This window comes from Cajanus cajan, chromosome 10 (assembly GCF_000230855.2).
Source record: "Cajanus cajan strain Asha chromosome 10, NIPB_CcT2T_4, whole genome shotgun sequence".
Classification (NCBI taxonomy): Eukaryota; Viridiplantae; Streptophyta; class Magnoliopsida; order Fabales; family Fabaceae; genus Cajanus; species Cajanus cajan.
In genome coordinates this window covers 33,062,388-33,088,142 of record NC_138526.1, presented here as the reverse complement: position 1 = coordinate 33,088,142, position 25,755 = coordinate 33,062,388, and the positions used below count along the sequence as shown (strand labels likewise).

The 25,755-nt window shown below is 31.2% G+C and overlaps 3 protein-coding genes across 3 annotated transcripts; 2 read left to right on the top strand and 1 right to left on the bottom strand.

The window, feature by feature from the left end:
- Positions 1-8,506: 8,506 nt before the first annotated feature.
- On the top strand, positions 8,507-12,844 carry LOC109813602 (protein FAR1-RELATED SEQUENCE 4-like). The gene is made up of 2 exons (XM_083064806.1): positions 8,507-8,620; positions 12,062-12,844. Exons 1-2 carry the CDS (start codon positions 8,507-8,509, stop codon positions 12,842-12,844), a joined length of 897 nt encoding a protein of 298 aa, XP_082920932.1.
- A 2,316-nt stretch (positions 12,845-15,160) lies between these two features.
- On the bottom strand, positions 15,161-18,574 carry LOC109813603 (pentatricopeptide repeat-containing protein At1g20230; the record flags this gene model as incomplete). Its single annotated transcript, XM_029274418.2, has 1 exon — positions 15,161-18,574. A coding segment is annotated over one exon (2,097 nt), but the record flags the coding sequence as incomplete, so codon positions are not given.
- Positions 18,575-21,957: 3,383 nt separating this feature from the next.
- On the top strand, positions 21,958-24,330 carry LOC109813621 (Pentatricopeptide repeat (PPR) superfamily protein). The gene is made up of 2 exons (XM_020377843.3): positions 21,958-22,135; positions 22,269-24,330. The coding sequence occupies exon 2, from the start codon at positions 22,305-22,307 to the stop codon at positions 24,018-24,020; it is 1,716 nt and encodes a 571-aa protein (XP_020233432.1). The 5' UTR covers positions 21,958-22,135; positions 22,269-22,304; the 3' UTR covers positions 24,021-24,330.
- Positions 24,331-25,755: the final 1,425 nt, after the last annotated feature.

The window sequence follows — 25,755 nt, the reverse complement described above, 5'->3', positions numbered from 1 at the left end:
AAAAAAGGAAGAGTGACATATTCTTTTATCACGTGTACTATATGTATAACACACTAATTCTAGAAAGGTCTAGGTATTTACAACTCATAAAATAGAATAATGCAGAAAAATAAATGAGAAGATGCTAGTACAATATTTATGTGATTATGTTGTGGTTAAGCTTGAGTCATGAGGTTCTTCTATTAGCCCCCACAAGCTGAAGGTAGGAACATATCAACTAGCTGCAGCTTGGATAAATTGATTCCAAAGGGCTGAGGAGGTAGAGCCTTGGTGAACATGTCTGCTAGTTGGTTAGAAAAGGGAACCGCAAGTAGTTTCATTAGACCAGCTTGGTATTTTTCCTTGACAAGATGACAATCTATATCCAAGTGCTTCGTTCTTTCTGAAAAATGGGATTAGCAGCGATGTGCAACGCGCTTTGATTGTCACAATAAAGAATTGATTGAATCAACTAAGGGACTTGAAGATCTCTAAGTAAATAGATGAGCCACTGTAGCTCACAAGTGGTTGAAGTAAGGGCACGATATTCTACTTCTGCAGACGAATGAGAAACGGTATTTTGCTTCTTTGCTTTCCATGAAACAAGAGAATGGCCAACAAAAAAGAAATATCCAGTGATTGATCGTCTCATATTCACACATGTTGCCCGATCCGCATCACTAAAACTGGGGATTTGAGTGTTGCAATTTCTAGGAAAGAAAAGTCTTTTTCCGGGACACCCCTTTAGATAGCAGAGGACTCTAAGTGCTGCATTGTGGTGTGCCTGTGTTGGATTAGACATAAACTGACTTAGCTATTGTGTGGAAAAAGCAATATCTGGTCGTGTGCTTGTTAGATAAATCAGACGCCCCACAAGGCTTCTATAAGGCAATGAATCAGGAAGCAGATCAACACAATCAACCTGAAGCCTGAGAGCACTATCCATTGGTGCAGAAGAAGGTTTACATCCAAGCATTCCTGAGTCCTCTAAAAGTTCAAGACAATATTTCCGTTGACAAAGTGATATGCCTCATTTGGAATGAGCTACTTTAATACCCAAAAAGTATTTCAAAATTCCCAAATCTTTGAGATGGAAATTGGAATGCAAAATCTGCTTGGTCCTATTTATTTCTTTATCAAAATTCCCAGTCAAAACGATGTCATCAATGTATATAATGAGAGCAGTTATATCAGACTTGTTAGTTTTAATAAATAAGCCATGATCAGCATGTGAATGTTTATAACCACAAGATAACAACAAATTGGAAAGTTTTTCATACCACTTTCGACTAGCCTACTTCAATCCGTACAATGATTTGCACAACTTACAGCAATGGGACGAAGTGTCACCATGGACTCCTAGTGGGATAATCATATAAACATCCTCTGATAGTTCACCATGGAGGAACGCATTGTTAACGCCCAGCTAGAATAGGTTCCATTGATTGATTGAAGCTATAGCCAGTACAACTCGAATTGTTGTTATCTTTACTACAGGGGAGAAGGTTTCGAAATAATCAATTCCTTCAATTTGAGAAAACCCCTTTACCACGAGACGCGCCTTGTATCATTCGATACTCCCATCAGGTAAACATTTAATTTTATATACCCATTTGCAGCCAATTGGCCAAACATGATTAGGAGTGGGGACAATATCCCAGGTCTTGTTCATCATCAAAGCCCCAATTTCACAATTCATAGCTTTTCTCCAATGAGAATGCTGTGCAGCTTCTTGATAGCTTTGTGGTTCAACCTCTAATGATAATGCCATGAGGAAATGACAGTGGGAAAGAGAAATTTTGGAATAGGATAGAGACGATTGTATTGGATGCAACAGGTTGAAGAAGATTGATTCACAGAGCGTTGAGAGGGTAGATGTTGAGAGGGCAGATCAACCTAGTAATTGTCAAGATATGAGAGAATGTGGCTTGGTCTGGTAGAACGACGAGGGGGAAGTTGTTCTTGATGAGGAGGTGAAATAGGTGGCTCTTGATGAAGATGGGAAGCTAGTGGTGAGTCATTTTCGAGTATGGGAGGTTGCGAACAACTCGTTGATGATGGTGGGTTAGGCACGTTTGAGGTTTCTAGAGGGAGAAGATTCTTGAGGGAAGGATTGGGCCAAAGGTGACCCAAATATGGAATCTGTGTCAAGTAATCTTGGTGGTGTGAATGTGGGTTGTGGTTCATTTTTGTTTTCATTTTGATGAAATGGAAAATCCATTTCATGAAAAATGACATTCCTAGAAATGAAGGTTGGTTTAGTGTTTAAATCCATGATAATGTACCTTTTTATGCCATTTTGAAATCCTAAGAAAATCCCTTTTCGGGATCTAGCTTCAAATTTGTGATGATGGGTGTCTATGGAAGCAAAACACATACAACCAAAAACCTTGAGCATTGAAAAATCTAGTTATTGTTTGTAAAGAAGTTCAAAAGGTATTTTTTTTAAATAACGGGAGAGGGTACACGATTGATTAAGAAAATAGCATGTTTGATTGCATAGGACCAAAAGTTGTTTGGTATTTGAGATTGAAACATGGGGGCCCTAACAACGTTTAAGATGTGTTGATGCTTTCGTTCAACCCTTTCGTTTTGTTGAGGAGTGTAAACACAACTTGTTTGATGAATTATTCCTTTTGAAGAAAAGAAATCTTTTAGCAAAAATTCAGGCCCATTATCAGATCGAATGCACTTAATTGTGGTCTCAAATTGATTTTCTATCAAAGCAACAAAGTTTTGTATATGAGATTTAACTTCAGCCTTAGATTTTAATAAAACAACCCAAGTATATCTACTATGATCATCAAGAATAGTTAAAAAAATATTTATGGCCATGGATGGAGGCTTTGGAAAAGGGACCCCAAATATCCATATGAACTAAGTCAAAAATTTTAGAACTTCTATTAGTGCTAAGAGAGTAAGAAAACTTTCTTTGTTTTGCCAAATGATAAACATCACACACTTCATTAAAATGTTTTGGAATAAAGGGGTACTCACAGTGTAACACATTGAGACGATTTCTAGACAAATGTCCTAATCTAAAATGCCAAAGATTGAGATTATTAATGGAGGTGTTGATATTATTGGCGGTTAAAGGTAGGATGGGTGGTGATTCCTTCTCTTTGTCAATTACCAAGTAATATAGTCTTTCTTTGAGCTTAGCCGAACCAATCGTCTTCAACATGCTGGCTTCCTGGATTTGGCAAGAATCATTAGGAAATGTTATCACATATTCAAGAGTGGAAAGTAATTTGGAAATGGATAAAAGGTTGAATGTGAAATCAGGGACATATAAGACATTATGAATAGAAAATGAGGGTGAAAAATGAATACTTCCAGAAATTTGAGCCTTGACAAAAGTTCCATTTGGTAAATTAATATTCATAGGTTTTATTTTTTAATATGTATGAAAATAATCTAGTGAGCAAACAATGTGGTCTGTTGCTCCATAATCAACAATCCAAGGAGGAATATGTGATTTAGTTGTACTAAGGGTGGTGGAAATAGAAAAAATGCAAGGAATACCAGATATAGTGTCGGGAAAATAATTTGGGCTGGAAAAAGAAAGGTTGGCCTGAATAGGCATATCATTAGAGTTCGCACCACCAAGCCCAGGATTAGCTTGGAGAAGAGCTATCAATTGCTGATATTGGGCTTCGGTGATGTTAAGCCCATTTTCATTTACTGAAACAACACCAATCTCCGTAGCGTTGTCTCCCCCATATGTTGTAGTTTTGTTTCCTTCTCTAACGACACTGTTGACAGTACCTCCATGGTTAAACTAATTTTTGTTGGGAGGACGAGGACGACCAGGGTACTTAGGATGTCTAGGGGGATAATCGTACTTCCAGTAGTAGATTTCGACGATGTGACCTGTGCGGCTGTAGTGTTCGCATTTAGGGGCGGAGCTTCCATGCTTTTGGTAGCATACTTCGATTGTGTGACTATGGCGTCCATAATGATCACATTTTTTTGTTAGTTTTGGCCCCTCTTGAGTGTGGAGTGCCTCGGTTCTTTCCAGTCACGGCATTAACGAATGGGTTGACATAAGAAATAACAGAACTGGTGTGTTAGCGTTCATGTTGTATAATCATGGAAAACACCCGATTTGTAGAGGGAAGAGGATCAAGTAAGAGGATTTGGGACCTCACTATGGAGAAGCAATCATCAAGGCCTTTGAGGAACCAGATTATGAAATCCTGTTGGTGGAATGTCTTAGCAGAACAGGAACAAGGAAGAAGGGGTCTAAAATTGTCTAATTCCTCCAACAAAGATTTGAGGTTTGTGTAATAATTAGTGACATTGTTGTTGCCTTGCTTTAGGGAGTAGATTTCTTCTTGTAGTTCAGCTACACGAAGCAAATCTCCCTAAGAGAAGCGCTCCTTGAGATCAATCCATATGTCAATGGCAGTCTCGAAGAAAATGATGCTTTGTGCAATTGAAAGGGATAAAGAGTTCAAAGGCCATGACATAAGGAGTGTATTACAATGTTCCCCGTGTGGGTAAAGAGGGTTAGTGAATGCTGGTTTAGGAATGGATCCATTTAGGAATCCCATTTTGTTCTTGGAGATTAAGGCCATTCGAATGGACCTGGACCAGGATTGGAAGTTGTTAGCCGAGAGGGCTTGGGTAACAATGATAGAGGAGGGACTTTCACTTGGATGAATGTGAAAGAGACTAGAAGGATTGTGGTTGGGATCATTGAAAGGTGGAGGTGTGTTGTTGTCCTTAGCACCTGAAGAATCATTGTCAGGTGTGGTTTATGTGTCAAAATCATTACATTGTATAGAATGTCCTAGTCCTAATGATAAGAAGGAATAAAAAAAAGGAAGAGTGACATATTCCTGTACCACGTGTACTATATGTACAACACACTAATTCTAGAAAGGTCTAGGTATTTACAGCTCACAAAACAGAATAATGCAGAAAAATAAATGAGAAGTTACTGGTGCAATATTTCTATGATTATGTGGTTAAGCTTGAGCCATGAGGTTCTTCTATTACTGTGCGGTGCCCAAAATTCATAGAATTTATTAAAGATGATGATAAGGGGTAAATAATTATATTTTTTTTAAATGTATTATCAGAAATTTCATACTTAATAATGTGTATAGAAAAGATTTTGTTAATAGAGTAAAAATTTACATTAATAATCTCTACAACTTGAAAAGAAATAATCACACTCTACTTTCATATTAAAAATTACTTATTTTCATATGTCATACTTTATGTATAATTTCCATTTAAATAATTTAGTTGTTTGGACACAAATCTTCATTAAAAAGGTTTGTCCCCATAAATTAAGTATAAATTTTTCAAGTTATTTTTATAAAAAGAATTTTCTTCCCGTGAAATAGAAAAGTGTAACTACACTACAATAATTTAGATAATAATGCGATTTCAAGTAAATTGTTGATGTTGTGAATTAAGTAAAAAGTTTAATAGTTGTTGTCATATAAAAAATGTTGATACACATTTTATATTTTATATATTTTATCCTATAAATTAAGACTAAATTTTTCTTAAGCATTTATGAAAAATATTCATTCTCATTTGTTATATTATTTTCAAATTTTTAAATAAAACATTTTAATTAAAAGAGAAAGCAATAAAATTACGTTTTAAATTAAAAATATTATAACAATGAATTAAAAAGTTATAATTTCACTGAGTAATTTATATATTAATATGAATTATAGAGAAATTATTCATTTATGTAAATTAACTAAAAAAATAAGAATCCCCAATTGTCATGTCTTTGTACAAAAACCAAAGGAGAAACTACACTAATCAAATCTCTAATACACAAAAGGAAAGAATCCAAATCATGAATTATTAAACATCAAAAGTTAAAACATAAAAGACATATAAAATAAGAAGAAAAAGAAAAGAAAAAAAAAGGAGCTTAGTTCTTTATTCTCCCACTAATATATTTGCAATAACACTGAAAAATATCACTTAGGTTTCATTTTTCCTATCCAAACTACCCGTAGTTTGAGCTAAAAATAACAAAAGGAAGTAGTATCAATGTTTGTTAAAATTTGTGCTATTATAGAACATCAAACTTTTACCTGTGCCAATAAACATGCTTTTGCTCACCACATCTCCCAATCCAAATGTTTTCTGTTATTATTAGTTTCCTTCAAATTTTGGGCTTTATTTTCAAGTAAACCACAAACAATAATATTATATTCAAATTTCCAAAATAAATAAAGTTTTAAAGGTTTCTTTTTGTGAGTTTGTTAGAGGTTGCCACATGTAAAAATGTTTCATTTGTGTTTTCTTTAATTGTTTATAATTATAATACAGGCATAGATATAAAGATATAAAGATTTTTATAATTGGTTTCTTGGAATATATATATATATATATATATTATCATTAGTGACATAATTTGGTTTTGTAAAATTGATTCTTGTGTACTAATCACAATTCAATGTGAATAAAAATATTTCATTAAAAATTTAAATTCTACTTAAATAGTTTTTACATTTTGTAAAGAATAGATGTTTTAAAATATTCTTCATAAAAGAATACTAATTGTAAGAATTGAAATTTTTGTAGGGACCACAACTAGTATGATTTAGGTAAAGTTATTATAGTATCATTTTCACACCCGAATTTGAAAAATATACCGTATCTAACACATATTTGTGCCAATAAAACTTTAATCCAAATTATATTTACACCCATATCCACTACTTCTTATGTGCAAAATAAATAAATTAATGGGTGTAAATATACCGTATCTAACTTATTATTATATATAAAAAATAAAAAATATAAATAGATTAATTTATCTGGTCATCAAAATCATATTTTTCATATTAGTGAATAATGATATTTAGTCTAAAAATCTATAATATGTTATTAACTCCCTATTTAATAGTTATAAGAGTGTCATCTTATAACTATCATTTTATTTATAATTAATATATATATATATATATATATTCTCTATACACGTAGAAATATCTATTTATCAAGCCTATGTATCAATAAAAACTAAAAAGTGACAAAAGAATAAAAATTATGATTTTTTGGCCAAATTAAACAAAAATAAAATTTAAATAACAAAACTAAATTATTAAAAAATTATAATTTTTTTTGTCATGTTGACAATGATACAAATAAAACCATACTAGCTTAAGGAGTATAATGTAGAAATGAAAAAGAAGAAGAAAATATAGGATGTTTACTTGCAATATTTGATCTATACCTATTATAAAGAAGATATTGAATTATGTAACTATTTTTTGTCTTATTTTAGTAAATCATTATATCTTTTAAATATAAAAAAAAATTCTTATACTTTCTCTAAATAATTATTATCAACTTTCTAATATTTTATTTATGTGTAATTATTAGAGATATGAAGTATCGATATATTATCACATAAAACACTTGAGACATAAACACATGATCGAAGAAAAACATCAGGGGTGGACTTTTTTGTATATTGAAAAATTAAAATAAAACACCTATGGGGTGGAATTTTTTATTGACCCACTTCTTTTAGGGTGATTAAAATAAGCAATTACAAAAAAGAAATTAATCATAACCATAATTAAAAAATTTATAATAAATGATTATTTAAAAAGTAATTATAAAAATTAATCACATATATTAAATGATTATTAACTATAACTATTTTTGACACATAAATTATTAAATAAAAAAAGAATCAGTACTATATTAAATTTTCTTCTGTGCACCGAACTGCATCTTCTACAGTGATCCATCTCTGCTTCTTCCATAAGCTTATGGGTTTGTCTATGGTATTTTCCCATACTCCATGTTTTTTCTTCACAAGATCTATACTTTCTACTGAGCTTCTAACAAGACGAGGAAAATGAGGTTCATTCAAACACACCCACATGAATAATTTTTTAAAATACGCGTGAAAATTGTAATTTTGCTTAATGGGCATACAGGGAAAACCCTGTTTCTGCAACCGAGCGTATTTGGATTGAGTAATTTGGTTATTAGATAATATTTTATTTTTCTATCTAATTTTGGTTGAATGTCCTTTTTTATATTATTACTTATTATTAATTCACTTTGATTTCTCGTTTGTGTTATGATTGCAAGCCAGTCTTTTTTCTTTTTGTAACTATTACTGCCAACTTTATGATTGAATTCTATTTTGGTTGAAATGAAGTAATTTTTTCTAACTAAAGAAGTTGGTTAAAAGATGATTTTAAGAAAATGAGTTAAGAGTTTAAATTATCTTTTGTTTTCTACTTATACACACATTATTATAATCTTATTCTTAAATAATGTAGAATTTTAAATTTTGAATTTGAAATTTGTAAAATTAAATATTTGTCGGTAATTTAATAATGACGTGATAGTAAGTAGTACGATAAGTCTAATAATAACTAATAATAATTAAAAAAATAGACTTTGATAGTATTTACTAGATATTGAGTATTTCTGTGTTATAAATTCAATCTTTTTTCTGTATTTATAATCATTACTTTTTTCATTACATGAATAATTGTAGTAATTACCATCACTATCTTCAATGGTGTATCTTAAATGGAATAGCAAACATGTGCGAAAAGCACTAGAAAATGTTGGGGGCTGCGCTGCAGTTTGGGGCTTGCCCGACAAGGACCGATTTTACATTCCGATGAAGGTAAGGAAAAACCAGAATCAATGTAGACAAGCTCAAACCAACAATGGAAAAACTAAAAACGCTGATTTAACTTTGAAGAGCATAGTTGATGTTTTTGAGAGTATTTGTTGACCAAAGGAGCTGGATTTCCTTTGGACCTTGATCAAAATGAGTGTATTATTCAGTATTATGTTTCATATTTATCAGCTATTTAACTTATGCTTAATCTGTTGAGAAGACAAATGTAAAGCCACAGTATACTAGTGAAGATAGTGATGGTGATTATTATAGAGATTCATGTAATGAAGAAAGCAGTGATTATGAATATGAAAAAAGGACTGAATTTATAACACATAAATACTCATTATCTAACAAATGGTATCAAAACCTATATTTTAGTGATTATTGATTGTTGTTAAACCTATCATTTCACTTGTTATTGGACTATCCACAAATGTTCAGTTCTACAAACTTCATGTCGAGTGTTGGAGATCTCACATCATTTAAAAGCAAAGCCATAATATTGTATATATGTGAAAAACAATCATTATCTTACAAATCAGTTTGGTAAGGTTAAATTAAATTCTTAACCCATTTGTTTAAGAAGCATGCTTGCCAAAGAGATAACATAAAAAAGTAGTCTCTATAATGATATAAAATAAAATGATAAACTTTAATATTATATCACATAACAACCCAATTTATCAATTCATACAATGAACAAAATGTAGGTCAAATTCACCACCAATTAAATGTCCAACATTTTTAACTAAATAAGTCATTAATTGGTGAGAAGTGAATCCATTTAGCTAAAGAGATAGATGCTTCTTAAAGAAAAGCACTTGAAATTTAGAGTCTCTTCAAATTCCTTGAACATGGTCTTTTTGATTATGCTCCATTAATAACCCATCACCATTTATTAAATTTGTGTTTCATTCTTACAATGAACCAAATGTTTGTTATAATGACCAATGATATGTCCCTAATATCTTTTAGCATACTATCAAATGTAAAATTCAATCTTCTAATTAATGAAAAAATGTGAATCATATTTCCCTAATTTTTTTATAAGGCTTAAAAATAATATAAACTCAAGAAAGTGTAATATACAACAAAAACAAGAGGCTTACATGGGCCCAAGAAGCATGTCTAAAAAGTAACCAACCTTGATAGCCTCTCCAGCCACCACTGCCAACCAAGATGGCCATCCAATTGAAATCTGCTCTCCTTGCATGACATTGGGAACACTACCAGCCCCAAAATGTTGTTGAGCAGCACACTCCATTATTCTCAACCTCTTCCTCTCAACAATATATATCATCTTGCAACCGCACATAACCATTCTCATGCTTATACAAAGGTAACATGGTTTGTTCATAGTTGAGATATATATTGTATGATTGAGAAGAGAAAAAGGTGAAGAGGCAAAGTTTGGGAGTTGAAGCCCCAACCTGCATTTGGCCTTCTCATTTTTCTATAAATTAAGTGTTTCATTGGGAACATTGATGCATGCCAAATGCTAATGGGTGTGAGTTAAATGCATATTTGAAATGTGTAGCATGCTTAAAATGTTAATGGGTGCAAATTAATTGTATATTTAAATTTTAAATTCAATTAATATCGGTGCAATAAATAAGATCGCAAATTATTAGATGGGAAATGTTCAATTTCAATTTAAGTGGAAAAAAAAGTTAGAGAACTTCTTATATGTATTAAGATTTTTTTTAGACAAAAGATAATAAATGTTTGAAATTAATTGGATAAAAACTTTCTTTCTCATATTAGGATTGAAGAAGATAAATAGACATAAATATCTCTCCCTTCCAAACATTAATTAATTAGGTGGGAAATGATTAAGTGGAAAGAGAGAAAATTAATGTAAGAAATGTTAAGGACAACTTTAAAAAAGTAGTTTAAATTATTGATAAATTGAATGCTCTTAACTAAATTAACTAATTTTATTAAAGGGTGTAATTAAATTAAAAGGAACTTATAATTAGGGATGGAGGTAGTAATTGGTACCAGACAATTGACCAATAATTTTATGTTAGCTACTTAAATTAGTTTACTAATTTTAAAACTTTGTTTATTACTGCACTTGTTTTATTGGATTTATTACTATACTAGTTTTGCTCAGCAGAAGGGTTTTGGAGTGTATAGAAGAACTTCAAAAATGGAGGAAGATGGGAAGAAATATTTTACACTTGCTTGTGTTTGTTCCAGGAGGTCTGCAAGCAAGCGAAGGCATCTTCTGATTCCATATCTTCTTGCAAAAACCCAATGTAAAGCTAGAATTAATGCATTTTTATGTCTGGATGGAAAGATCAGAGTTTTAAGTGTTGCAGTTGAACATAATCATTATTGTCGATTAATATGGCGGATGCACTGATGAATAATCTAAAATACTGAACAAACATGATAATTAAATCCCCTAAGACGTGTAATGACACGGACCTTTTTAAGAACTTATCCACGGAATAGAGAATAAAAAAATAAGGTTTGTCTCAATTAATTAAAATATTTAATGTAATAAAAAATAAAAATATTTTTAGATCCCATTTTCACACTTACAAAGAGAAGCAAATCAACAAATTTGAATAGGCTCACAAGGCCTATTCTCATATGCACAAACCTAACATCCTTTATTTGTTCCTTTAAAAGTATTAGGAGCATTTTGATATATATAAAGGCTCAACACTTGAGTTGTTCAAGTAATGTGAGACTTGTTCTTTTGAAATAACATGTATATATATATATATATATATATATAAGGGGGGTTATAATTACACCGATATTATTTTTACTAAGTGTTACACCGCTTAATAACTTTATGTTAAATATGAATTTTGTAAATGCAACCGTTAGATTGAAAGTTCCTCTCACTTTATACGTGTATATCAAATTTTGTTAAAATTGAACAACTTGAAGGTAATCAAAGTGTTCATATTTTAGTGTATTTTGAAATGAATATATTACGTCAATTTTGTTTTATAAAAATGAAGTATCAAATCATCTTGGACTAATATAAAATTTTGTATATATGATCTAAGTGATATGAACTTTCAATCTAACAGTTGGATTTACAAAATTCGCATTTAACATATAAAGTTATTGAGCAGTGTAACACTTAGTAAAAGTTACACCGGTGTTATTATAACCCCCTCATATAGAGAAGGGTTCAAACGACACCGATATAACTTTTACTAAGTGTTACATCGCTCAATAATTTTATATTAAATGTGAATTTTATAAATCTAACGGTTGGATTTATAAAATTCACATTTAATATAAAGTTATTGAGCGGTGTAATACTTAGTAAAAGTTACACTGGTGTTATTTGAACCCTCTTTATATATATATATATATATATATATATATATATATATATATATATGCAAAAATCATGAGCTGTTTCCGGGTTCAAGCAGAGCACGGCTTGTTAAATATACTAAAAAATCTAAGCCTCAAAGGAAAAGGAAACGTGATCTTCGCAGTCCAGCTGAGATCAATGAGGATGGAAGTATTCAATCTCTAGTTGTTGAAGCTGGAGAACATGAAAGCAGAGGATTTTTTGATAAAAATCATAGGACCTTTATTCAGAAAGGTAGCAGGCTAAGATTTGAGAGTGGAGATGCTGAAGCTATTCAAAGCTATTTTGTTCATATGCAAAAGATGAATAGTGGCTTCTATTATGTGATGGACTTGGATGATGACTGCCGACTAAGAAATGTTTTTTGGGCAGACGCAAGAAGTGAGGCTGCAAATGAATATTTTGGAGATGTGGTAGTTTTCGACACCACATATTTAAGAAACAAGTACAACATACCTCTTGCTCTTTTTATAGGAGTGAATCACCATGGACAATCAGTATTACTGGGTTGTTCTTTGTTGTCAAATGAAGATGCTGAAACTTTAACATGGTTATTTCAGACATGGCTGGCATGTATGTCTGGACATGTGCCAAATGCCATCATCACAACTGAAGATATAGCAATAAAAACTGTAATTGAGATTGTATTCCTAAAAGCTAGTCATTGGTGGTGTTTGTGGCACATAATGAAAAGGGTAACTGAAAAGTTGAGACAATATCCTCAGTATGAGTCAATCAAAACAGATTTGTATGGTGCTGTATACGATTCTTTTTGTAAAGATGATTTCGATGAAAGTTGGAAAAAAATAACTTATAGTTATAACCTTCATGACAATGAATGGTTGAATAGCCTGTATAATGAGCGCCAACATTAGGTTCCTGTGTATGTCAAAGAATCATTTTGGGCTGGAATGTCACAGTAGATAGAGATGAAAGTATGCATGCTTTTTTTGATGGATATGTTTACTCAAAGACAAGCTTAAAGCAGTTTGACAATGCTATGAAAGATAAAGTTGAAAAACAGTGCTTAGCAGATTTTAGTTCCTTTAATAATTTAATCCCTTTTAGAAGCCATTTTGGCATTGAGAACCAATTTCAAAGAGTTTATACCAATGGGAAATTCAAAGAGTTTCAAGAAGAGGTAACCTGTATAATGTATTGCAATGCTGCCTTTCAGAAGAAAGAAGGCTTGGTTTCAGCAGATTCTGTTGTTGAGAGTAAAAAGATTCAAGAAGCAATCAAATATGTAACTTTCAGTGTACATTTTAATGAAGAAGATTTTGAAATGCAGTGTGAATGTCATTTGTTCGAGTTTAAAGGCATTTTATGCAGACATATTCTTTCTATGCTCAAGCTCATAAGGAAAACAGAGTAAGTGCCATCTAAGTCTGTTTTCTCACGTTGGAGGAAAGATTTGAAGCGGAGATACACATTAGTCAGATGTAGTTATGGTGATTTAATTGCTAATCCTGAGGCAGAACGACTTATAATATGCGCAATGCTTTTCATGAAGTTGCTTGTATGGGTGTAAATACTGATGTTGATTTCATGAAAGTGATGAAATGGATTAATGACTTAAAAGTTGAATTAAGTTGTAAAAAGACTTCTTCTGGCATAACTGAAACACTGCCTATTGTATCAAATATGTCAATGGTTTCTGATGATACTGCTTCAGTTTTTAAGGAAAGGACTTGATCCTTTATTGCGCAGGTATTAATACTTTTATCTAAGCATGTTAATGATCCTATGTCTAACTCTATTTTTATCACATGCATTTTCAGTATGTACAAAGCCTGTATGAAAATTCAGTTACTGCTTCACAAGACAAACAATTTTTTCCACTGAAGAGTTGAACATTGAATATTTAATTCCTCCTTGCACTTTTATGGTGTGTTTGAATGAGTGATTTTAGAAATTCAAGGAATTTGAAAAAAAATTTATTTTTATTTCTTTAATTTTAATTTTCATCATTTTTAAAATGTTTTGTTGGATAAGTTAATTTAAGTTTCTTAAATTTTAAATTCTTATTTTGGATATGGGAATTTGATTCTATCATAATAAAATTGATTTTAAAAATATATTCGTATGTTGAGATTTTTAAACTAAATTTTATGAAATAAAAATTAGTCAATTTTTAAATATTTAATAATTTTAAAAATTAATATTAGATAATATTTAATAATTTTAAAAATATTTTTAAATATTTAATTACAAAAAAACACAAAGAGATAAGAAATAAAATAAAATATATAAAGTGAAATAAGAAAAAAAAATAAAAAATTTTATATTCTAAATTTTTTGAGAGAATTTAAAATTTTATTATTTTAAGAAATTTTACAAATGTTAAGATTTCAAATACTTGTAAATTCTCTATGCAAATAAAATATCTCACTTCAAAGAATTTGAAATCTTTAAATAAATAAATTATTTTATTTAAATTTCCTGTTCAAACACATTCTTATTTAATTTTTAAGCAAGTGATTACTATGATGACATAATTAAATATCCTTTTCCTCCCATGATGACAGTTCCTGTTCCAAGTGGGAAGATTCATGAAGTGCCATCAACAGGATATTTCGGTTAAAATTTGTCTTGTAGTTGAGTTGGTACTCCTGATCAAAGAAAGACGAAGGCCATTCTTCTGATGGTGCTAGGGGGCAGAACCAACCAAAGTTAGTGGGGAAAATATTTTTCTCATACAATTTTTTCCCTTTCAAGTGCTATTTATGCAATGATCTGCTTTGAATATGTTAGATGTTGGATGTGTATAACTGGATGTTAAATGCTAATCAATTGCCAAAATTTAGGACTAAGCTTTACGGTGCCATATGTATTACTGCATTATTTAATGAAAGTACCAGACAGTCATGCGGTTAATCTGTCATTGGAGACTTGTGTCTGGGTTTGTCCTGTTTGGCTCCTAGCCTCCTTCAACTTCGACAAAATCATGAAAGATTTTTTTTACCGGGTTTATATCTCTCCAAATTGAATTCTTGAATTTTGTACCAGTTAAGTGTGGTATGCATGTCCCTTGCTGGCCATACTTTGTAACCAAGTAAGTAGTGATTTCACCGATTTGCCCATAACAGATGTCTTGCAGGCATGGCTAAATATGAGGTGGAGCAAGAAAGGTATAAAGGAACTGTTGTTGAAACTACAGTTGGCTTTTTTAACAATTTGATAAGTGAAAATCAGAGCAATATGAGTTGGATGACTATACATTAAATGAAGCTGGATTGAATACAAATTATTGGTTTGGAGGCACCATATGAAAATAACATCAACTCTGCATGAAGATTATGAAGCCGGGAAGTGTTGCAACTAGCAGAACTGCACAGTAACAGCTTGTAGTTTTCAGTGATGAGAGTAATCATTGCAGTCCATCCATCCTTGTGCTAGTCTCCTCGGGCTTTCAATGAAAAGAAAGTTCAGGCAGCAGAAACTCTTTCATTGTGTCCTCATTTTTGAAGTGGCAGCATCATGGGAAGCTAGTCAATGGCCAAAACAAAAAGAGATCTACGATGACGTTTGCACCGAGTGTAATTTAGTGTGTTTGGATCACCATTTCAGAGGCACCAAACATCCATTTCCTTATTCCAAATGGAGAAGCAACAACATTGATAGATCGGAGAAAATGCAGGTTACATTCAATGGAACTGTAATCCAAACACACCTTCAGTGGTAGGATAGGGGCAACTGTGGCTCTTCCTGGTCACCAGTTCAGCAATCTTAATTTCAATTGTGGCTCTACCTGATCATCAGTTCAGCAATCTTAATTTCAATTATACCTGGATGCATCTTTCTTTGTAGAAGAATATTGATATCTTTAATACAATTCAAATTGCTGAAGATTGATACCGTACACTTGTTCACTTTGTAATATTTTGTAGTCATTAGCAGATTCCTTACCTAACCCATCATAATAATGAATATAATTTGATTCATTATATCTCTTGCAGTCCATGCCATAAATGTAAGCAATTGCCATTTTTTATCATTTAAGCTCAAATGGAAAGGGTATTTCAAAATAAATAATTTCGTAACTTTCTCAGGATTCTTTCTCTTACACCAATTTTGTACAAATGAATTTCTTGATTGTCATATTCCATGTAGGAATACAAAGTCAAATACAATGAGTTTTATATCATTGAAAAAAGAAGTTAAGTAAACTTGTATTAATGTATTCTATTCTATTCCTACAACTGAATCATGCAGCACATCTTTGTCATCAATGCCGGAGAATAATCAGAAAAAAATTTCTCTGATATCATTTTATTTGCTTGAATGCACAGTCCCCACAGCCCCACAGAGACATCTTCTAGAGAGAAATTTGTTTTTATTTGGACCTGAAAATACTTTAAACTTTAAAGAACATATCAAACAGTGTTATTGTTAATGTCATCCATCTCACTCACTGTATACACACGAATTGAAATTTACAATTGTATTTATGGCAAGACAGAAGATATAGTTGTTACCACTTAATCCCAATAACTTAATTCAAATAATCACCACAAGTCTTGACAAGAACAATTTCCATTTCTGAAGTGATGAAACCTCAAGGAATCTCTAACAATGATGGTCACACCAACTACCTTAGAAATGTACTTAATGGCATTGTGACAGTCACCACAAATTCTCAAATTCTTGAAAACCCGTATAGATGACTGTCCATTCAAATTCAGTATCCCAAATGCAACAGCAAGCTTCTCACTGTGGCTGCAAAGACTCTCAGCTTTTTCCTCTAGGTCAACATCTTGCAGAACATAATCAGTGTCAGGCTTATATCCAGCCAATTTCATTTTCTCACCCAACTCATCTAGAAAGTTATAGATTTTATCACTCTCCATGTTATTTTTGTCTCCAACAACAAAAATGTGAACTTTATTTCCCACTTGAAGCCAACTACAGCCTGGAGTTTTAGTAATTCCTCTCTCTTTCATCAATATTCTGGCTTCTGAAGCTTCACTCCACAATTTGGCAGTGACAAGGATGTTAAATAATGAAACATAATTTCCAGGGTTGTTGGGCTCAATCTCAAATAGTTTGTTGGCTGAAATTTTTGCCAACTCCACATTCTTATAAACTCTACAGGCACCAAGTAGTGCTCCCCAAGCACTGGCAGTTGGTTCCATAGGCATTCTCTGTATAAACTCATATGCCTCGTCAAGGCGACCAGCACGGCTGAAGACATCAACCATACATCCATAGTGATTAGCATCAGGTTCTACTAGATGATCCTTACCCATTGAATCAAAGATTTGGAGTCCTTCCTCTACTAGCCTTGAGTGGCTACAACCAGACAGAACACCAGTAAAAGTGACAGAATTGGGCTTGATCCCTGAACGAAGCATGCTCTCAAAGAGCAAAAGCCCTTCTTTTCCATTTCCATGCATTGCGTTTGCAATGATCATTGTATTCCAAGCAACAACATCTTTTCTGAGCATCATATCAAAAACATTCCTTGAAAGATTCAAGTCACCACATTTAGCATACATATATACCAGCGCTGTCATGGTTGTTAAGTCCCCAATTATCCAATGCCTAAAGACATAGCAGTGTACCTCCTTGCCCATTCTCAAGCTTTCTAAAATAGAGCAAGCTGGCAAGAAACTACTAATTGTTATCTGATTAGGTTTATATCCCATATTTTGCATCTTCCTAAGCATCTCCAGTGCCTCCTCTGTTTGCCCATTTTCCATGCAGCCCCCAATAACAGCATTCCATGTAGCTTCATCTGCTTTGACTCTTTCACTACTCATCTGGGAAAACAAGGCAAGACCCATCTCATATTCTTTGTTTGTGAAGTATGCTGTTAAAACTCCATTCCAAGAGACAACATCCCGGTGAGGCATCAAATCAAATACTAGTCTAGCTTGTTTCACACTTAAACATCTTGCATACATGCTCACAAGTGCGCTGCAAACATACACATTTTCTATCATCCCATGTCTCACTGCAAATCCGTGAATAGCTCTTCCAGACTTCAAATCTTTCAATTCCGAACACGCAGGCAAAATGCTAGACACAGTCACAGAATTTGGCTTCACCCCATTCCATCCCATTTCGCGAAAAACAGCCAGCCCTTGCCTAGGAAATCCACAACTAACATAGCATGCTGACATCGATGTCCAAGAAACCACATCTTTCACAACCAAATCATCAAAGACCCGCCTTGCACCTTCAATGCATTTACACTTCCCATAGGCATGAATCAATGCATTGCCCAAGAAAACATCATACATCATCCTGCATCGAATGGCGTCATCATGAACCTCCTTGACTCTCAAGGCATCACCAGAAGCACCACAGGCCTTGGCAACAGCCAGAAACACCGAGCTGTGGGGCTTGATCCCGCGTGCCCGCAGCGAAGCATAGAGCCTTATGGCCTCATTTGGAAGTCCATGAGTGGTGAAAGCTGAAATTAATGTGGAACAAGTGGTGGGGTCTGGTTGAGGAATATTATCAAACAGTTGTTGGGCACGCCTTAAATCACCCACATTCAGTGCTGCCTTGAGGAGTCTGAGACCCAAGTGAGATGGGAGGTTAGTGGGCACAGAGGGAGCCACCTTTTTTGAAGGTAACTGCTTCCAGATGGAAGAGGATTACGTTAAGTGTATGATGTGATGTGAGTGAGTGCTCAACTTTTTCTTTTTCTTTTTTGTGAAAAAGGTGGCAAAACAAAGCCAAATTCTACACAACTACACGCTCTTCATTTGGATCCATTTTTGTACTTTGACCCTATAAGACCATCCCAAACATAAACATATTTCCATTTTTACCAACATTTCATTTCATTCTTTTTTCCTTATCTTTCTATATTTTTCATCATATTTATCAATTTCTTTCTTTCTTTTTTTCACTTTTTTTCCTTTTACCTATACTATTTAAAAAGGAAAATGATATTGGTATAACAGGTATTCAATTTCTATAACATCATTTTTTTTATTTTTCTTTATTATTAATAAATATATTAAACAATGATATTAAGACAAACATAATATTATATAAATTATTATGCGTCTTTTCTAAATGGAATACAAAAACATCATTATTATTTAATAAGATTTTTTTATTTGCATTCTTACTCTATTTTCTACTACAAATAAAATAATTAATTTTATATATATTAAAAAATTTAATTATTTACCTTAAATTTTATTATTTCAATAAGATTCTTCTTAAATTGTTCTTGTTATAAATGTCAAAAAGTTACACATTAAAAAAATATTTTAAAGAAAATATCTTAAATAATATAAAATAGTTAAATTTACCTATATTTTAAAAAAATGTTTTTTATAATAAAAAATAGAAGGATTATTATTTTATGACATGTTTTATCTATATAATTTTGCAATTGTTGTCATAATATAAGACTTCTTCATGGCTTTGTTCTTGTATATAAGGTACGTTTAGTTGGAATAAAATAGTAAATAAATGGAAAGGAGAATAACGAAGAAATAATAATTGTTATTGCCAAAAAATGAATAAGGTAAAAGATGTGGGTCACACCTTTTCCTTTCTACTTTTCAACCGTTAATAAAAAAAATTTATATAAATATATAAAAGTGATTTTATATTTTTACATACATAAATTTTAAATTTTTTAAATAATAAAAATAATGTTAAAATTAATTATTTTTTATAAATTTAAGACTCGAATCTAAAATTTCAAAATTTGAAGAATAAATGTGATATTAATTAATTTAACAAATATTAATATTTTTTAAATATTTTTAAACAAATATAGTAACATTGATCTCATTAATAACACATAATCTCATTATTATAAAAATTCAATTGGTTAAAATATTTTAATCGACTAAAATTTTATTTTTTTACATAACTAAAAACTATTGACAATGAAGTTAATAAAGTACAATTATTTTATATTTAATTAAAATAAATAATAATAATAATAATTAAAAATATAAATTTTATTTTATTTTATTTATCACGTATTTTTTTTTACATTAATCATAATGTGAATTATTATCTATCATATCATTGTCAATAATAATGACATATAACATATGAATCAAATATCAAATCTCAAAATTTGAAGACTAAATTTGATATCAATTAATTTAATAAATATTAATATTTTTAAACAAATATAGTAACACTGATTTTATTAATAACATATAATCTCATTATTATAAAAATTATATTGGTTAAAATATTTTAATAGACTGAAATTTTGTTTTTTTACATAACTAAAAACTATTGACAATGAAGTTAATCATGTACAATTATTTTATATTTAATTAAAATATAAAAAATAATTAAAAAATGATTTTTATTTTATTTTATTTGTCATGTATTTTTTTCACATTAAACATAATGTAAATTATTATTTATCATATCATTATCAATAACAATGACATATAACATATAAAATCAAATATCTTTATTATTTTTCTTGATTACTAAACATTCCTCCTTTTGATTAGTTACAAATTATTTTTTTTTATTAGTAAAAGACTTGTGATATCAAATATCTTTATTTGCTTTTCTTGATTACTAAACATTTCTTCCTTTGATTGGTTACAAATTATTTTTTTTATTAGTAAAAGACTTGTGATATCAATTTTTTTTCTTGATTAAACACTCCTTCTTTTGATTGGTTACAAATTATTTTTTTATTAGTAAAAGACATGTGATATCAATAATAAAGATTTAACATAAATATGGTGTGTTTATTTATACCAACCAATATAGTAATTTTATCATCTTACAATATATTTTTTTATAATTATATTATCAATACAAATTATTTACTAATTTTGTCAATAATTAATTTCTGTTAGAAAATTTAGTTGTCCACTTTTAATGAAGTTTTTTATTCTAACAATTTTTTTTATGCATTATAAACATTTTGAATAAAAATTCAATGTGGTCTCTAAAAGATGATAGAGGTAGTTGATAGGTTCTTGAAAGATTTTTTGTGACATCTGAATTCCTAAATTTTAACTATATTATGTAGTTTAATCATTTTGTTATACTTAATTACTTTGTTAATCTCATAATCAAGCAACAGTTAATTGTCACATTGACAATTATTATATTTTTTGATTGATTATTCTCTCCCTTAATTTCCTAATATGAATTATAATGCAATATTTTAATATTTTTAATTCGCATCGAACACTTTGTCCTCATTAAATGTTATTGTCATGGGTATTTCATTTAAAATATAAGTATCTATATTTGATTAACGTATCTATTAAAATGATCACTCATTTTGTTAAATCCCAAATTCAATTATTTAGGTTTTACAATGTTAAACTTGAACATAAGAAATTAAAAATGTCTAAGACAAAAAATTTCAACTACAGTAAACCTACAAAACCCAACAACGAAATACTTATATTCGACTGATGCATCCTTAGTTGAGATCTTTTAGGACGATCATTTATTTTGTTTAATCCTAAATTCAATAATTAAGAATTTATAATCTTAAACTTGTAATCAGAACATATGAAGAAATTAAGAATGACTAAAATAGAAAAATCTTACAATAAAAAATCTTACGAAATCCAATAACCTTTCATTTTAATTGGAACACCAATACCCAAAATACTTTAACATGACAAAGTTTCTTATTAAATAACATTGCATTATAATTCATATTAGGTGATTAGCAATCAATTAGGAGAAAAAATACACATTAAAGTAACAATTGAACGTAGATCGATCATGAAACAAACAAAATTAATATAAAAAAGGATTAACTTAAATAATGAAGTTAAAATTTAAGAATCTAAATACTAAAAAAAATCTTTCAAATCTCATCAGTTCGGTTATTTCTAACATTTTTTAGTGACTAAATTAAATTTATTTTTTAAAAATTTTAATACTACATATGACTTCATTATTTAAACCTAAAATAATTAATACATCAAATACTATAAATTAAGTTTTATATAAAAAACAATTATTTTAAATGGAGTATTATAAAATAAAATATTGAATTCTTAATAATTTAACTCAAATTTAACCTGTGCATGGAGGGTTCCCATGTTAGGTTATTTAATGGAAAAATGCATCAAAGGTTAAATTTGAAAATAGCGCAACTATTTGCATTAGGATAACACGAAGAAACGTGGCTGGTTGTGGTCGCTGCTGAATTCAAATCCCTACTTGAAGTTGAAAATTCGTCACTGGTATTTCTCTCTCACTCTTTAATTCTCGCGAGGGATCAATAGTTAGTTTTGAAACTACTTGCAACATTGTCAAGTAGAACCAACCCACAATGTTTCTTGATTTTTGTTCCATCTGTAAAACTTGACCAACTAGGATTCATTCATTCATCATCATTTTTCTACTTCAATCATGGCTTCACTCCTCAACACGGTGTCACCAGCCGCAAATTTACCCTCCAAAACGAAACGAGCCTGTTGCCGCGGTTTCTTGCACTTCCAGGTCCCAAAAATTCACACTTTTTCCCTCAAGAAGGGTTTTTCTAGGGTTTGGGTTTCGACCCAGGTTGCCATTTCCCCAAAAGATTCCATCTTTACCCTCCCCAATTGGAGGAGTGGGAGGAATGACCAAAGGGGCAAAGAGCTGAGGATGTATGATGCATTTCTCCACTTAGAGTACATGGTGGGTAAGGGCCACAAGCCTGAGGTTACTCAAGCAACTCAGCTTTTGTATGATCTTTGCAAATTCAATAAGGCTAGGAAAGCTGTTAGGGTTATGGAGATGATGGTTGGTTCAGGTATTATACCTGATGCAGCCTCTTATACTCACTTGGTCAATTTTTTGTGTAAGAGAGGCAATGTTGGCTATGCAATTCAGTTGGTTGAGAAGATGGAGGGGCATGGCTTTCCAACCAATACTGTTACCTATAACACCCTTGTTAAAGGGCTTTGTATGCATGGGAACTTGAATCAGAGCTTGCAGCTTTTGGATAAGCTGACAAAGAAGGGCCTTGTCCCGAATGCATTCACGTTTTCCTTCCTTCTCGAGGCGGCATATAAGGAAAGGGGTGTGGATGATGCTATGAAGCTTCTGGATGATATAATTGCCAAGGGTGGGGAGCCTAACTTGGTTAGTTACAATGTGTTATTGACTGGTTTGTGCAAGGAAGGGAGGACTGAAGAAGCTGTCAAGCTTTTTCGGGAATTGCCTGCGAAAGGGTTCAGTCCTAGTGTTGTGAGTTACAACATTTTGCTGAGGAGTTTGTGCTACGAGGGGCGGTGGGAGGAGGCGAACAAGCTTCTGGCAGAGATGGATAAAGAGAACCAGACTCCCTCGGTGGTTACTTACAACATATTGATTACTTCGCTTTGCCTCCATGGAAGAACCGAACAAGCTTTCAAGGTTTTAGATGAAATGATGAGGAGTGGGTTCAAGGCGACTGCTACTAGCTATAATCCGATCGTTGCCCGCCTCTGCAAGGAAGGGAAGGTGGATCTTGTTTACCAGTGTCTGGACCAAATGATTCACAGGCGCTGTAATCCTAATGAAGGAACATACTGTGCTATCGCGATGCTGTGTGAGCAAGGTAACGTGCAGGAGGCTTTCTTTCTAATCCAAAGCCTGGGAAATAAACAAAACTACCCTATGCATGATTTTTACAAGAATGTGATTGCAAGTCTGTGTAGGAAAGGGAACACATATCCAGCTTTTCAGGTGCTATATGAAATGACAAAGTATGGATTTACTCCAGATTCCTATACTTATTCATCTTTGATAAGAGGAATGTGTAGGGAGGGAATGCTAGATGAGGCTCTAAAGATATTCAGGATTTTGGAAGAAAATGAACACAGGCCTGATCTTGATAACTACAATGCACTCATACTTGGATTTTGCAAAGCTCAGAGAACAGACTTGTCAATAGAGATATTAATGATGATGGTTAACAGAGGATGTGTGCCTAATGAGACAACCTATACCATTCTTGTGGAAGGGCTTGCTTTTGAAGAGGAAACAGATATAGCAACCGATCTGTTGAAAGAGTTATATGTGAAAGAGGTTCTGAGCCAAAGTACTGTTGAAAGACTTTGTATGCAATATGACCTCAAGGAGTTAATAGCAACAGGGTAGTGACATTCCCTCAAAGTATATAACAGAAAGTAAGTACTAAGTAGGTATATGACTGCCTTCTGATATGAATGGTGTTTTCTCAGCTTGATTAGTCAGGTAAAACAAAAGGGTTCCCAAATGCTTGGAATTTTGATTGAATACAATGTTTACAGATGAATAATGAAATGGTTCAAGCAGATAATTTAATGCTAACTGCATCCCTCCCATGCTTTAGATTTAACACTATTTTGGGCTCTTGGTGAATTGAGTTCTTTAAGTGATTTGTATTATCCATTTGTTGATTTGATTCTATAAATTTCTTTCCATGTCATTTTGATTGCCACGTGAATATATGCACTTACTCCTTCCGGTAAAAACATATAATTTACTGCAAGCTATAAATAATAAAATCTCAGCAGATTTTATCCACTACTTCCCATTATTTTTTAGTGATTTTGAAATATCAGGTGCTTGTAAGATAATGTAATGTTATTTATATATAACTTGGACCACACTGGGACATCTAATGGCACAAAGTTGTGAGTATGCAACTTAATCGAGTCTGCGGATGTAAATAGACACATTGAGTAAAATCTTGCCACAAGTGTTATGAACCACTTTCTTTTGCTCATTTTCTTTACATGTTCTTCTTTGGCACTTCATTGTTCATTCTATTATCAACAGTTGATATTTATTAATTTGTGCAGATTGGGTAGGTAGGATATCAATCTATTATAAAAGGGCCAAGGATCAAGTAAAATATATCTTATTAAATTCCTTTCGAGTGTCTACTGGTAGCTACGAACATCAACTCGAGTCAGAATACAAGTTTACTGTTGTCAGATTTAAAAAAAAAAATATTAATATAAATATTATGAGTGTTTATTTCAAGGATCAGAAACTAAAAGTGTGAACTTGGAGTCTTTTGTCAGATGGATTTGGAGAAGGGAGAGATGATATGATTAGCGTTTATGTCAGTATTTCAAAAGAGATATTGCAAATGGTGAGCTATCCAATAAATTAAACCAATAATGATTTCCTAAAAAATGGTTAGGTGTTATTATATGTCAAATAGAATATATATATATATATATATATATATATATATATATCAACATTTTTATGATATGAGCAACAATGAGGTTTGCTGTTTAGTTGATATACCTGGTCAAAAAGTTCCTCTTGGTGGTACATTGTTCAACTGTGACTAAAGTTGGGAGAAGGTACTATTTTGGTACTATTTTTTTTTTAATCTATAGCAACAAAAAGGTTTGGATATATTACTTCAATTATCACCACCTATTCAAGTAATTCAGAGAGATAATACTGTGAAGTTCTTCTATTTATTTATATGATTTAATTTAGTTTTATTATTTTTAAAATGTTCAATTTGATTCTTTAAATTTAAAAAAATGTTTAATGTTATAGTTTCATCCAAATTGTCAAATTGACATTAATGATGTTGATGAAATTAGATGAAAAGTCAATATTGAATATTTTAAAAATAATATGATCAAATTGAATAAAAATTTACATAAATAAATTTGAATTTTCTTTTTCTTATCTTAAAAAGTGATTATTAAATAGGTAAATAAAAATTAAATTTATCTAGAAAAAAATGTCAAATTATTTAATTTAATTTTACTATTTTTAAATAATTTAATTATTTTTTCTAATTTTTAAATTATGTTCATTAACTATTTTTTCTAATTTTTAAATTATGTTCATTAACGTTGATAACATTGAACATTTTAAG